This window comes from Palaemon carinicauda, chromosome 19, assembly GCF_036898095.1.
Source record: "Palaemon carinicauda isolate YSFRI2023 chromosome 19, ASM3689809v2, whole genome shotgun sequence".
In the NCBI taxonomy this organism is placed as follows: Eukaryota; Metazoa; Arthropoda; class Malacostraca; order Decapoda; family Palaemonidae; genus Palaemon; species Palaemon carinicauda.
The window spans coordinates 118,581,513-118,597,241 of record NC_090743.1 but is presented as its reverse complement, the minus strand read 5'-3'; the positions used below and the strand labels follow the sequence as shown (position 1 = coordinate 118,597,241).

Here is a 15,729-nt window from a genome sequence, read left to right as displayed (position 1 = left end):
ATACCTCAAGACAATAATATATAACTCTAGCCCCAAGGGAGAAGCCTATCAGGGTGACGGGTCGCTTGCCATGCTGCCTTTGCACAAGCACTTCTGCCAGCTGTCTGCCGACTTCCGCAGACCTTCGGCAGCAAACGCCCCAAGGGTTGTCAATGATCGAGGCCAATGTGAGGAGTGATGTAGGCCAGGTGATAGCAGATATGATTCCTGTGAAATTTATAATAAAATAATTCAAAGATAAAAGTTCAAATGGGCAACAACTTGCTCGGAAAATTATATATTTTCTATGAACCTACTATTTTAATACCCGGTAAATGAAAAAGGTAAGTACAGTAGCTCTAAATGATCATATGAATTCCAAGTGTTCCACTATTTTCAAATGTCTAGATCTCAGAAATTTTTTCATTAATTATTATAATGTGAAAAATTAATTTAATTAATTGGGACATTTAATCCAGAGACAGGTGTTATTAATAAATGCTTTGCCATATCTATCATATGCATTGTCACTAAAAATCTATCAGATTGCATCAAAATCCTCTTGAAAAGGCATTAAATTATTCATGAAATCCTCTTATTGAACACAAGTTAAAGAGACTGACATTAACCCTTTCAGTACCATTAGATGTACCGGTAATTTAAATTTGGTAAAAACTACAGTACAGTACTCCTTTTGGCGCCATATGTCGTAATTTATGGCCAGTTCTTTTATTATTTATGTATTGCATATGAAAATTTTACAAATATGTAACATTATTTATCAATGGATAGGAAATTTACTCAACTATACGATACTGAAAGTTGTAAAGTTTTATCTTGTAGTTTTGGTGCTAAGATGAGTTGAGTAAATTGTCCAAAAAATAGAGACTGGGACTTGAATGCTGGATAATTTGGAGAGGGGTTGGTGCTGAAAGGGTTAATTACACTAAGAAGAAGCAATCCAGATTGACCTTACCAGCAAGGATGGTGTATTTTAGAGTTTCCTGAACAGCCATTGAAAGAGCAAACTGAAGAAGGTAATCCATGGCCTGGCCCAGCTCTAGTAAATAGGTAGATTCGTAACGAAGAACGTACTGTAAAGAAAAAAAAAAAAAAGACCCCCATCAGTAGTATAATCTTCTGTTTAACACCTAATATACAGGAAAACAAAGCCTTGTAATAAATTCGTTGAACCAGAAAAATTGAAGATTTTTATCAATGAAAATACTGTAATTAGCAACTACCAGTATTTTTAAATTGGTTTTCAACATCAAGTAAGAATGTTATTTTTATTAATAAAATAAATTTTTGAATATACTTACCCGATAATCATGTAGCTGTCAACTCCGTTGCCCGACAGAATTCTATGGAGGGATACGCCAGCTATCACAATACTAGAAGGGGGTGTACTTACCAGCGCCACCTGTGGCCAGGTACTCAATCATTTGTTGTTTACACCTCCTCAATTATTCCTCGGTCCACTGGTTCTCTCTGGGGAGGAAAGGGAGGGTCGATTAAATCATGATTATCGGGTAAGTATATTCAAAAATTTATTTTATTAATAAAAATAACATTTTTCAATATTAAACTTACCCGATAATCATGTAGCTGATTCACACCCAGGGAGGTGGGTGAAAACCAGTGTACATGATTAAAGGATAGCTAAGTATCCCAAAATTTCATATAACAGTTATCTCAAATAACAATGAAATAATAAGTACCTGGTAAGGAAGTCGAATAGAACCGTTACTCTGCCTTTTATTTAAAGTTCGTCTTCCTTACTGAGCGCAGCGTTCCTCTTGGAGGCTGAATCAACCCAAAGGTGCCAAAGTACAAGGGGTTGCAACCCTACTAAAGGACCTCTACCAAACCTTTAACCCAGGCGCTTCTCAAGAATGAATAGACCACCCGCCAAATCCAAGGATGCGGAAGGCTTCTTAGCCTACCGTAACAACCATAAAAACAACAATAAAAGTATTCAAGAGAAAGGTTAAAAAGGTTATGGGATTATGGGAATGTAGTGGCTGAGCCCTCACCTACTACTGCACTCGCTGCTACGAATGGTCCCAGGGTGTAGCAGTTCTCGTAAAGAGACTGGACATCTTTCAGATAAAATGATGCAAACACTGACTTGCTCCTCCAATAGGTTGCATCCATAATGCTCTGCAGAGAACGGTTTTTATTAAAGGCCAACGAAGTAGCAACAGCTCTTACTTCGTGGGTCCTTACCTTCAGCAACGCAAGGTCTTCCTCCTTTAAGTGAGAATGTGCTTCTCTGATCAGAAGCCTTATATAGTACGAAAGCCCATTCTTGGACATGGGTCTCGAGGGTTTCTTGATGGCACACCATAAGGCTTCTGACTGTCCTCGAATAGGTTTAGACCTCTTCAGATAATATTTGAGAGCTCTGACAGGGCAAAGAACTCTCTCTAGTTCGTTACCTACCATGTTGGAGAGGCTAGGTATTTCGAACGATCTAGGCCAAGGACGTGAAGGAAGTTCGTTCTTTGCTAGGAATCCAAGCTGAAAAGAACATGTAGCTGATTCGGTTGTGAAACCAATGTTCTTGCTGAAGGCATGAACCTCACTGACTCTCTTAGCTGTTGCAAGGCAAACGAGAAAAGCAGTCTTGAGGGTAAGATCCTTGAAGGAAGCTGACTGGAGAGGTTCGAACCTAGATGTCATAAGGAACCTTAAGACTACGTCCAGATTCCAGCCTGGAGTGGAAAGACGACGTTCTTTAGACGTCTCAAAAGACTTGAGAATGTCTTGAAGGTCCTTGTTGGAAGACAGGTCCAAACCCCTGTGGCGGAGGACTGAGGCCAACATGCTCCTATACCCTTTAATTGTAGAAGTTGAAAGGGATCTCTCATTCCTAAGATGAATAAGGAAGTCAGCTATTTGGATCACAGAGGTATTGGTAGAGGATATTGAATTGGCTCTACACCAGCTTCGGAAGACCTCCCACTTAGACTGGTAGACTCTACGAGTGGAAATTCTTCTAGCTCTGGCAATCGCACTGGCTGCCTCCTTCGAAAAGCCTCTAGCTCTAGCGAATCTTTCGACAGTCTGAAGGCAGTCAGTCGAAGAGCGTGGAGGTTTGGGTGCAACCTGTCTACGTGTGGTTGACGTAGAAGGTCCACTCTTAGAGGTAGAGTCCTGGGGAAGTCGACTAGCCATTGACGTACCTCTGTGTACCATTCTCTTGCAGGCCAAAGGGGAGCAACCAGCGTCAGCCGTGTCCCTTCGTGCGAGACGAATTTCTGCAGAACTTTGTTTATAATCTTGAACGGAGGGAATGCGTACAGGTCGAGATGGGACCAGTTCAGAAGAAAAGCATCTACATGAACCGCTGCAGGGTCTGGAACAGGGGAACAATAAAGCGGAAGTCTCTTGGTGATGGAGGTGGCAAACAGGTCTATGGTAGGTTGACCCCACAACGTCCAAAGTCTGTTGCACACACTCTTGTGGAGGGTCCATTCCGTGGGAATGACCTGATTCCTTCTGCTGAGGCGATCCGCTGAAACATTCATATCGCCCTGGATGAACCTCGTGACCAGAGTGAGGTTTAGACCTCTTGACCAAATGAGGAGGTCCCTTGCGATCTCGTAAAGGCTCCTCGAATGGGTCCCTCCTTGCTTGGAGATGTAAGCCAAGGCTGTGGTGTTGTCTGAATTCACCTCCACCACTTTGCCTAGCAGGAGGGACTTGAAGTTCAACAGGGCAAGATGGACTGCTAACAGTTCCTTGCAATTGATGTGGAGTAATCCTTGTTCCTTGTTCCACACTCCTGAGCATTCCCGTCCGTCCAAGGTCGCACCCCAGCCCGAGTCCGATGCATCCGAGAAGAGATGAAGATGGGGGGTCTGGATGGCCAATGATAGACCCTCCTTGAGAAGAAGATTGTGCTTCCACCACCGGAGAGTGGTCTTCATCTCTTGGTTGATAGGGATAGAGACTGCTTCTAGAGTCGAGCCCTTGTCCCAATGAGCTGCAAGATGGAATTGAAGAGGGCGGAGGTGGAGTCTCCCCAGCTCGACAAACAGGGCCAGAGATGAGAGGGTCCCTGTGAGACTCATCCACTGTCTCACTGAGCAATTGCTCCTCTTCAGCATGCTCATGATGCACTGTAGGGCTTGGTTTATCCTGGGGGCCGATGGAAAAGCCCGAAAATCCCGACTCTGAATCTCCATTCCCAGGTACACAATGGATTGGGAGGGAATGAGTTGAGATTTCTCTATATTGACTAATAGACCTAGGTCTCTGATTAGATCTAAAGTCCAAGAGAGGTTCTCCAGACAACGACGACTCGTGGAGGCTCTCAACAGCCAGTCGTCTAGGTAGAGGGAGGCTCTGATGTTCGATAAGTGCAGGAATTTCGCTACATTCCTCATCAGATGAGTAAAGACCATAGGAGCTGTGCTTAGGCCAAAACACAGGGCTTGGAACTGATAGACAACCTTTCCGAAAACGAATCTCAGGAAAGGTTGGGAGTCTGGATGAATGGGAACGTGAAAGTATGCATCTTTCAAGTCCAACGAGACCATCCAGTCCTCCTGTCTGACCGCTGCTAAGACCGACTTGGTCGTCTCCATTGTGAACGTCTGCTTGGTGACATACTCGTTGAGAGAGCTGACGTCCAGCACCGGTCTCCAACCTCCTGTCTTTTTGGCCACAAGAAAGAGACGGTTGTAGAAGCCCGGGGATTGATGGTCCCGGACTATAACCACTGCCTTCTTCCGCACAAGTAGCGACACCTCCTGTTGCAATGCTAGCCTCTTGTCCTCTTCTTTGTAGTTGGGAGAGAGGTTGATGGGCGATGTGGTCAGAGGCGGTTTGAGGCAGAATGGAATCCTGTAACCGTACCTCAGCCAACTGACAGACTGTGCGTCTGCACCTCTCTTCTCCCAGGCTTGCCAGAAGATCTTGAGCCTGGCACCTACTGTTGTCTGGAGAATCTGAGAGTCAGTGCTTTCCCTTAGATGTCCTGGGTCCTTTCTTAGACTTGCCCCTGTGAGAGTCTGGACGGGAGCTTCCTCGGCTGGGGGCTCTACCACGAAAGGGCGGTATGAACCTAGTGGCCGGGGTATCAGCCACTGGAGAGCGATAAGTCTTGGGGACAGAGGTGGTAACCTTAGACTTACGAGCCGATGAAGCTACAAGATCGTGCGTGTCCTTCTGTATCAGGGCAGCCGACAAGTCCTTAACTAGCTCCTCGGGAAAGAGGAACTTTGAGAGTGGAGCAAAAAGGAGCTGTGACCGCTGGCACGGTGTAATGCTGGCTGAGAGGAAGGAACACAGTTGTTCTCTTTTCTTCAACACCCCTGATACAAATAACGACGCTAGCTCACCCGATCCATCCCTGATAGCCTTATCCATGCAGGACATAATTAACATGGCAGAGTCTTTGTCCGCAGGAGATGTTTTCTTGCTGAGGGCTCCCAGGCACCAGTCGAGAAAATTGAACATTTCGAAAGCTCTGAACAACCCTTTCAGAAGATGATCCAGGTCTGAGAAGGTCCAACAAACCTTCGAGCGTCTCATCGCAGTCCTCCTAGGCGAGTCCACCAGACTTGAGAAGTCAGCCTGGGCAGAGGCAGGAACTCCCAAGCCTGGTGCTTCCCCTGTGGCATACCAAACGCAACCTTTCGATGCGAGCTTCGTTGGAGGGAACATGAAGGAAGTCTTGCCCAGGTGTTGTTTAGACTGAAGCCAATCCCCTAAGATCCTTAAGGCCCTCTTGGAGGATCTAGCTAGGACAAGCTTAGTATAGCACGACTTAGCTTGTTGCACGCCTAGCGAAAACTCAGATGGAGGAGAGCGGGGAACAGCAGAGACGAAGTGGTCAGGGTAAAGCTCCCTGAGTAGAGCCAAGACCTTTCTAAAATCAACAGACAAAGGAGAAAGCTTAGACTCCTCCACGTCTGATGAGGGATCAAGATGTGCCTCCTCATCATCCGACACTTCATCAGCAGAAGGTAGCGAAGCAAAAGGACCAGAATGCTGAACCGCAGAGTCAGAACGGGTAGGAACAACAGCAGAGGTTTCCTCAACTTGAGGGAAAACCTGAGGTTCAGACTGCATAGGTTGAACAACAGTCGGAGCAGAAGGCAGGTGCAAGGGTGAAGGAGGTTGACTCCTAGCAAGAGTTGCACCCAAGGAATGCACCAGCTGAGCGGAGGACGGAGGCGGAGTAGTCCGTTCCTGTTCCTGAGAGATGAGTGGAGCATGAGAAGGTTGAGGCTGCGCAGAACAAGGTAAAGTTCTAGCAAGCTGAGGCTCCTGAGGCGCAAGTGCATGGTGTAGATGAGCTTGCCTAGATGAGGGTTGAACTCGGTGCAGCGCTGGTGCAGCAGACAGGCTCACGGAGGGGAGAGGTTGTTGTACCCCAACCGAGAGTTGCACCACTGGTGGAGCAGCAAGGGGAGGAGGAGGAAGAGTGTAACTCTCCTGATCGCCAAGCAAAGGTTGCCTTAAAGAAGGCTGAGGCTGAACAACACTGTGAACAGCAAACTCCGAAAGTGGTTCAACATCGTACGCCTGGCAGATGGTGCTGCGACCAGGCGGAGCAGGTGCAGGCTGGGCGAGCACAGGCGGAGCAGGTGCAGGCTGGGCGAGCACAGGTGCAGCGAGAACAGGTGGAGGGAGTGCAGGAGGTGCAATACTCTCAGCCCGACATTCACGCATCAAGTCCGAAAGCTGAACTTGCATGGACTGAAGCAGGGTCCACTTGGGGTCGGCAGAAGCGATAAAAGACTGAGGTAAAGTCACAGTCGGGGTCTGTATAGGCAGAACCTTACTCCTCTTGGGCGGAGTACAGTCGACCGATGACAGAGGCGAGTCGGAGCTGAGCCAATGACTGCAACCTGGCTGAGCACTCGCTGCCTGAACTCTACGTTTAAGTGGTCTCGAGACCTGAGACCAACGTTTCTTCCCTGCATGAAGATCAGCGGACGAGAAGACGGGCTCAATCGTCTGCAGGTGGGAGTGACGGTCTAAGGAAGACACGCCCGCAACCACCGAGGATAATTCTGTGCGCCTAACAAGGCCTGTCGAACCCTTAAGCCCTTCGACATTGCTTCTCCCCTGGGCATGGGAGCTTGCAAGAGGTCCCGGACTGGGAGGACGACTGGCTCGCACAGAAAAATCCTCACGCACCACACTGGCACCACTAGCACTTGGCACTGCACAGACACTAGCACTTGTCACAGCACTGGCACTATTTCCACCCACTGCACTCTTGACCTTCAGTTCTTTAACCTCGGCCATCAGAGACTTATGGTCACTTACCACTGATTCTACCTTGTCTCCTAAAGCCTGAATAGCACGCAAAACAGTTGACATATCAGGCGGAGGGCACACAGTAGGTTCGGGGGTAGCCACTACAGGGGTAGGAAAAGGTAGGGGATCATGAGGTGAGGAAAACATAGAAGAGTGAGAAGAACTTCTCCTAGCTCTAGTTCTCTCTAACTTGGATGAATATTTTAAAAGACGTACAAAATCCAATTCCGAAAGTCCGGCGCACTCCTCACACCGATTTTCTAATAGACAGGGCCTGTCCCTACAGTCAGAACAAGCGGTGTGAGGATCTACCGAGACCTTCGGAATACGCCTATTGCAAGACCTACATCGTCTATGGGAGGGAGCTTGCGAAACGTCAGACATCTTGTTTCAAAGAGTAAGTCAAAGGGTGATCCAAAAAACAAGCAAAAATTCATTAACCGTTAATCAGAGTTTATATAAAAGCTAACTAGCTAATATAAAAAGGATTCCAGTATGCGACAGCCGTTAATCTAAGAGAATACTTCACCAAATATCCATGAATAAACTCGAAGACCATGAGCGTATCCCAGAACGTCTAGCCGGAAGCACGACAGAGGAATAATTGAGGAGGTGTAAACAACAAATGATTGAGTACCTGGCCACAGGTGGCGCTGGTAAGTACACCCCCTTCTAGTATTGTGATAGCTGGCGTATCCCTCCATAGAATTCTGTCGGGCAACGGAGTTGACAGCTACATGATTATCGGGTAAGTTTAATATTGAAAACTACAAAGTTCATCTTCAAGTAAATTCATGTACAGTACTTGTAAAATTATAATGGGTTACACAATCCTAATTGAATAAAGTACTGCACTGTATATAATAAATATTTGTTCTTATAATTGCAAACCTGAACAGATAAACCTCAGAGAAGTGTAGCTGACTAATCAGAGCAAAACACCGAAAACACCCCTACCTCCTTTGTTCCTCATGATAAAGAAACACATTCCTAAATGTTGAGGGTTACATGGTAAGAAAGCAAAGGGCACTCTGGTTTTGTTAATAAGTAATAAAAGTTTAAAATGATACAATATTAAAAATTTTGTATTGCATATTCTCAGGAATAACAACAGGGTACTGAAAAACTGTAGTCATTTTGATCTCTTTCTTCCTCCACTACCAGAAAATGAAGAACATCGTGATACAACAATATGCTACTTTTATGTTTATTTAAAATTTACAATTCTAAGAATTTTCTCTTATTTGGGTAACAATTCTGGCATCTCTTAAAGCTCTTAAATAGCAAATTAAAAGTCACGGTGGTGATACAAAATTACAAAGAATTGCCAAGCTGAAAAAAATTACTGACTAGCTGTTCCTGTACACCTAAAAATGATCTGTTGTTATCATGTTTTATACTTGCAAGGAACTTCTGTGACTAAATGCACAGATATAAAATACAAATAAACATACTAAAAGAGTTAAAATTCCCCATCCAATAAAAAGATTACTTTTGTAACATTACAATCTCACCTGTTCCCGAGAATGATGGAGTGTTCGCCAAGGCTCCATAAATTCGGCAGGGTCCTCTTTCGTTAACCATCCGCTGATAGCAATTGTTATGTGCAAGTGGCTTCCATCCGACAAACTTTCAAATGCAAACTCCTCAATATCACCAATGCGTTTTTGCATTTTAAACCCTAGGAGAAGAAGAAGAAGAAAACTGAGAAAGCACAAAACAGTTTCTGATGCCTCAAACTTCCAAATATTTAGGTTTTAACGATGTACTACACTGCTATGATTTAGGATATAATCTATAATCCTCTTTACTAACCTTGAGTGGGCTGTACTTGTAAATTTTCAAAATTACAATGGCATAAGGTCTAATCTTTATGCAAAATATAAAATGAATAATGTAAAATGTAATGGGAAAGGAAGACAAATACTACAGACAAGGTAAGTTTAGCAAAGCACGAAACGAAGAGAACAATTCAATTGTACAGATATAAAATAATACTACTTCAAGTACTGTATTACTTATACAAACAGAAAGGTACAATGATCTAAATAACAGGAAAGCAAAATACGAATCAAATGAATCTTTTTAACAAGAGCATTTCATTATTTACAAATAGCTTTAGGAATTCTTGTTACGTACATAAGCTACCTCAATAAATATAGTGAGATCACCCTGACTGAGAAGAAAAAGGGGGTTAGAAAATGGGAGAGGGCTTTAGGAGCTAGATGGGGGGGGGGGGGGGGTTAGGGACTGGATACCTTGTCTAATCATGTGGGGCAATTCAATTTTCAGAACCCATTCTTGAAATGCATTTTGTTTTTATCTGAGGTACTTCCTCTAGATCAAATATAGGTAATGATTTAAGTATATGGGCACTTTTAAATCTGATAGAGGAAAGTCGCCGACATTATAGGAAGTCAATAAAAAGCAACATTATGGGATTTTTACATAGGAAAAATCTATTTTTGGGCTCGAGCCATGTCGACCTGATGGAAGTTCCTTCTGGCAACTTCTACAGTATAATATTTCTGCGATTGATATTACAAGAGAATTACCATCAGGTATCACTGGGTTCCAACCCCTGGAAACGACTATCCGAAGATATCGTGTATAATCAGGGACGTATCCTCAGATAACCATAGCCATCTGCACCCCAAACAGACCTTACCCAGTCTAGTCCACTGAGGGGTAGGATAAGCAAGGAGCCGTTACACATCCTATCACCTTCCAGTGCTCCTATACGCTCCCGCTTCTCATTCCTTTGAACGCAGCTGGTGGCTACAGTGCGGTTGATTTTTGTGGGTGCTTTTTTCGTAGTTTTAATAATCCATGGATACAAACGCATCTAGTATTGGGGATTTCTATGGTTTAGTGGCTAAGATATAGACCCTTCACCAACACAAAACCTTGGTTTTCATGAATAGCAAATGCCATTTTACAATTATTGTACACGACAAATCTCATTAAAATATCCTATTTCCAAAAGATTATGAGAACAAAACATGCAGTTAAAATAGACTATGATATATCTAATGAACAATATCACCATATATCTATCTAATATAAATTATTTGGAAACTTGTAGTAAGAATTCAACTACAGTACATAAATTGGAAAACCAGCTGAAAATGTTTCTTCCCTTATCAATTTTCAAAATAGATGGCTCAGTCAATCAAACCCAACAACTTAGCATACAGATTTGTGAAAAACACTTTCAACTACGCTAGCCTTTGGTATAATTATCTCTCAGCCTCAAAAAATCTTAAAAGCCTTATTCCATTATAGTATTTATTACATTGGATTGATTAGTCCAAGACAAAAAGAAAAAAAAAAAGACTACCATAGGCCTTTCATTTGATCATTCAAAAGATGCTAAGAAATTATATCAGAGTTGTTCATCTGTTAGAATATAAAGTTTACAAAATTATCCCAAGATTGACCCAAAGAAACATTTCACCTTCCACATTATTCAGTGACATAATTTTTAATGGCCTAGTGCAAAAATTTTTTTATTCTGATAACATGAACTTTGGATTCCCAATTAAGTTGTGTAATCCACAAACACAGTACAGGCCAAGATGAATAAATCATTGCTTACTTAGGGAGCTTTCACGACTGATCATTCCCATTTCCGTTCCGTCCTGTTTGTAATATTAGGCATGTAGTTAATTCTAATAGTCAGGCTTTCTCCATCATGAGGCTCAATACTGCACTGTATTTTAGAAGTTCTATTTCAGCTATGAACATGTTGTGGAATGATCTTCCTTATCGGGTAGTTGAATCGGTAGAACTTCAAAAGTTCAAATTGCAGTAAATGTTTTTATGTTGAACAGGATATATATGAAAGATGTTTTAATGTTGTTATTGTTTTTAACATATTTCATTTTAATTGTTCATTACATCTCATATAATTATTTTCTTCCTTATTTCCTTTCCTCACTGGGCTAATTTTCCTTGTTGGAGCCCTTAGGCTTATATCCTCCTGCTTCTCCAACTAGGGTTGTAGCTTAGCTACTACTAATAATATTCGTCAATAATAATTGTAGCTTACTGCGCCCTATCTAATAACGAAAATACACTATAGTATTCAGTACAGTTAAACTCCCCATAATCTAGGTTGTGCAATACATTAGCCTTACACAGAGTTCTTACCTGTAAGTCCAGCACCAGCCACACCGAACATGGACCCAACTACCGCTATCCCAGCCGTTGAAGAGATGGCAGCAGCACCCCCTGGAATACCAAAGATGGTAAAGTATGTGTTTATGGGGATTAATTTCAATATTGCAAATTTTATATGTTATTGTTCAATGGTTTTATGAAATCCAAGAGTAATGAACAATTAGCAAATACATTGATAATTTAGAGGCTAATATACTACCATATACAGTAATGCATATAAGGGCATCACAGATTGTTTATAATTTGTAGTTCTAAGAGTTACTGACAACAGAATTTTTATGCATATATCATGATCAGCAAATAATAGCTTATAAGGCCCTACAAAAACAGTGCATAACAGCATATGAAATGTATAAAACGGTATAACAAAACACGTACTATTTAATTGTCTTGAAAATTAATCAAATACATCAGACTGAGACATTTTGATAAGTAAGTAAGTTTCTCTGGATCCCTTGGTTTACCCCTACGTGAATGAAAGAAAATTCAGATTTCCATATATATATACTGTATATATATATATATATATATATATATATATATATATATATATATATATATATAAATTATATATATATATATATATATAAATTATATAGTGTATATATATAAATCATATATATATATATATATATATATATATATATATATATATAATTTATATATATACTGTATATATATGCATACATATATATATATATATATATATATATATATATATATATATATATATAAATATATATATATATATATATATATATATATACATATATATATATATATATATATATATATATATATATATATATATAAATATATATATATATATATATATATATATATATACATATTTCTTCAAAAAGGCCCATAAAAGAAACAAAAAATGGAAATAAGTCACTATATCTCAACCAATACACATTGGTCCTCTTCACAGTATATAGTAAAATGGGGTAATTTCTAGTTATTTTTATAAAAGAAAAAATAAAAGATCTTCAGTGACTGTTTTAATGTGAGGCTAAATCTACGACCCTTTCAATTTCTCCTCAATAAAGGAACGGATATAAATCTCCACATATTGTATCTCTCGCAGCACTTTTCCATCGCAGAAATCCTCATGCTCTACCCATTTAGATAGGTCCACTAAAAAGAGGATATCAATTTCCACTTATAATTCATTTGCTGTTTAAATGGAACACCTACCTGCCCCAATGATTGTTCCTAATCCAGCACCAATGAACGGGGCTGCAAGACCCCCAGTCAATCCAAGGACAGCACCTCCTCCCAAGGTAGCCAGACCAATAGCCGTGTAACGCCTGATTTTCTTGAAGCGATTACGCTTGGACTGTTCTAACTCCTCCTCCCTGGAAATAATAATAATAATAATAATTTTATGATCAAATATATGAAAACAAGCACAAACGTCCACTCAGTTATGAGATTCCCTTAGGTTTAAAATTCATGAAAGTTTGAAAAGATGGATATGAAAATGCTGTTTTTCAAACGTCGCCAAAGAAATTACCTATTTGCCTAAATACATTCAAAGATGAGTTATAGTGTAGTATATTTTGATAGTAAATTCAAGAATTACACATGACGCTTTCTTAACTACTAAGATTTTATAATGAAAAAAAAGGCCAATTTAAAGATATCGTTGTTGTCTCAATCCAAAATACTCGGGACGTAGATAATTGTAATCTGTTAGAGAGAGAGAGAGAGAGAGAGAGAGAGAGAGAGAGAGAGAGAGAGAGAGAGAGAGAGAGAGAGAGAGAGAGAGAGAGAGAGAGCGCTCAGGACTTTAACATCTCTTAAGAACATAGATAATTGTAATCTGTTTGAGAGAGAGAGAGAGAGAGAGAGAGAGAGAGAGAGAGAGAGAGAGAGAGAGAGATGAGCTAGGGACTTTAAATCTCTTTAAGAACATATATAATTGTAAACTGTTAGAGAGAGAGAGAGAGAGAGAGAGAGAGAGAGAGAGAGAGAGAGAGAGAGAGAGAGAGAGAGAGAGATTCAACTTACTCAGAGGGAGGGACATGTTCCATAGTGAGATACTCCAAGACAGACTCCTCATACATCTCCAGCAGGTCCACGCTCACCTGCAGGAGACAGGTGACGTGGGTGATCAGCACCCGGATTCTCGCATCGTAACATCCTGCGGAGAAGAAGATGATGAAGACGCGATGACGTCACATTGCTTAGAAGGTAAACATTGCTAGGATTGTTTTCCCATTTTTTTTTACCTGGAGGTATATTATTATATCATACCTTGATTAGGAAGTGACTTTTATGAGTTTTCACACTTTAATACAGATTAATGAATCTATAAAACCTTTCAATGCTCTGGCATGCGTAAACTACACAATAAGTCAGGATACGAAACGGATAAAAGAGGAGGGAAAACTTGCAACAGACCTTACCTGTCCCATGCAAGTGGTAAGGAGGGAGTCCTAATGTAACGTTAGAATAACTTTGTTGTTTTATTTACAAAATCGTGTCGACACGAGAATAGTTACAGATGGTTTCAAACTATTGGAACCTAGATATATGTCTGCTTTAGGCTCCAGAGCCTTTAAATATGCAGCCCCGAGACTATATAATAAGCTCCCACGAAACATTCGAATGATTGAAGACATTAAGGCTTTCAAGCGGAAACTGAAGACTTTCTTATTTCATGAGTCTTTTGACAGTGACGATTTAACAGTAAATGAACAATACGCGACATGAAACGTTAAATATTCTGAACGAACAAGGTAAAACGACAGTGGAGGTCCTATAGAGAGTGAAGTTCCTTACTGTATGGGACCGGAAAAGCAGCCGTCAAAGTAAAGTAAGTAGGTCCTGTAGAGAGTGAGGTTCCCCTGCTATATGGGACAGGAAAAGCAGCCGTCAAAGTAAAGTAAGTAGGTCCTGTAGAGAGTGAGGTTCCCCTGCTATATGGGACAGGAAAAGCAGCCGTCAAAGTAAAGTAAGTAGGTCCTGTAGAGAGTGAGGTTCCCCTGCTATATGGGACAGGAAAAGCAGCCGTCAAAGTAAAGTAAGTACTTACTCTACTTTACTTTGACGGCTGCTTTTCCGGTCCCATACAGCAGGGGAACCCCACTCTCTACAGGACCTCCACTGTCGTTTTACCTTGTTCGTTCACAGTATTTATCTTTTTGCATCTGGGTCCCGAATGGGCTTAAATGATGAGCATCATAGACTCAAATTCCATACATCCAGCAATTACAATTAGTGTTTGTCAATCACCTTTTTCCATTTGTTGATTTCCTCAAAAACCCTTTACTCTTCATTTGGCTGTAATTGGTTTTTACCAAAATGCAGGTGATTATTATTATTATTATTATTATTATTAAAAGCCAAGCTACGACCCTACTTGGAAAAGCAACATGCTGCAAGTTCAAGGGCTCCAACAGGGAAACAGCCCAGTGAGGAAAAGAAACAAGGAAATAGATAAGCTGCAAGAGAAGTAATAAATAATCGTAATAAAATATTTTAAGAACAGTAACAACAATTGCTGTCGTTGGCAAATCCATATTTTACCCGCAATGGTTATGTCTGTCTGACAGTCTCTTAGTCTTACATTATAAATATTCATCTAAATATTTGTCTAACTATTTGAATATTTAAACGCTGCTATGATTGACAAAGGCAAGGGAGGGAGCCTCTGAGGCTATATTTCAAGCTAGGACCAGGGAGGGCCAGACAATGGCTACTGTTGACTCAGCAGGTAGCCTTATAGCTCAGAAGGATGATTAGGTTGCAGACACTGTTAGAAACTATCAAGAGATTACCGTGCAGGGATATTTCCAATAAAACACTCCAACCAATATTTATGTCAAATATAGGTTTTCCTATCAAACCCAGCCACTGATGGAGGGGGGGGGGGTTAATCCAGCCCAAACTTGGCGCCAGTCTCAAGCCCGGGTAAATGGGGAGGGTTGGCGGCAGGAAAGGCATTCGGCCTATCAAATTAAATTTACCTCTGGATCACAAGCCCAATGGGGAATCAATTTTCAGATAAGTAACTCAAGATTCGAACCTATGCCTCAAACTCAAAATAATGCTGACAGTTGACTTGCACTAAGATGCAAGACATGATTTTGACTGTTCTCCGATTCGGAATTGTTTGACAGATTTAATAAACGTCTGCTATATTTTGACTCTAGAGGCATAAGTTCGAATCTTGGGTATTTGAACCCAAAGCAGAGAGAATTCCACAATAAAAAGGTATTTGTTGCTTGAGAGTTGAAAACTTTGAAAGTCATGTGCGTTGTTGACTAAACCCCTCTC

At 41.2% G+C, this 15,729-nt stretch overlaps 1 protein-coding gene across 2 annotated transcripts in view; it reads right to left on the bottom strand.

The window, feature by feature from the left end:
* LOC137658775 (transmembrane and coiled-coil domain-containing protein 4-like) overlaps positions 1 to 13,587 on the bottom strand; it is a 34,804-nt gene extending 21,217 nt beyond the window's left edge. For both annotated transcript variants that reach the window (XR_011047428.1, XM_068393796.1), the window contains exons 1-6: positions 13,459 to 13,587; positions 12,643 to 12,803; positions 11,413 to 11,493; positions 8,775 to 8,941; positions 956 to 1,073; positions 5 to 207 (exon numbers count right to left, since the gene is read on the bottom strand). Coding sequence is in view for 1 of the 2 variants with exons in the window: in XM_068393796.1 (XP_068249897.1) it covers positions 5 to 207; positions 956 to 1,073; positions 8,775 to 8,941; positions 11,413 to 11,493; positions 12,643 to 12,803; positions 13,459 to 13,514 (786 nt within the window). In the remaining variant the exon portion in view is untranslated. The remainder of the gene's footprint in view (positions 1 to 4; positions 208 to 955; positions 1,074 to 8,774; positions 8,942 to 11,412; positions 11,494 to 12,642; positions 12,804 to 13,458) is intronic.
* Positions 13,588 to 15,729: the final 2,142 nt, after the last annotated feature.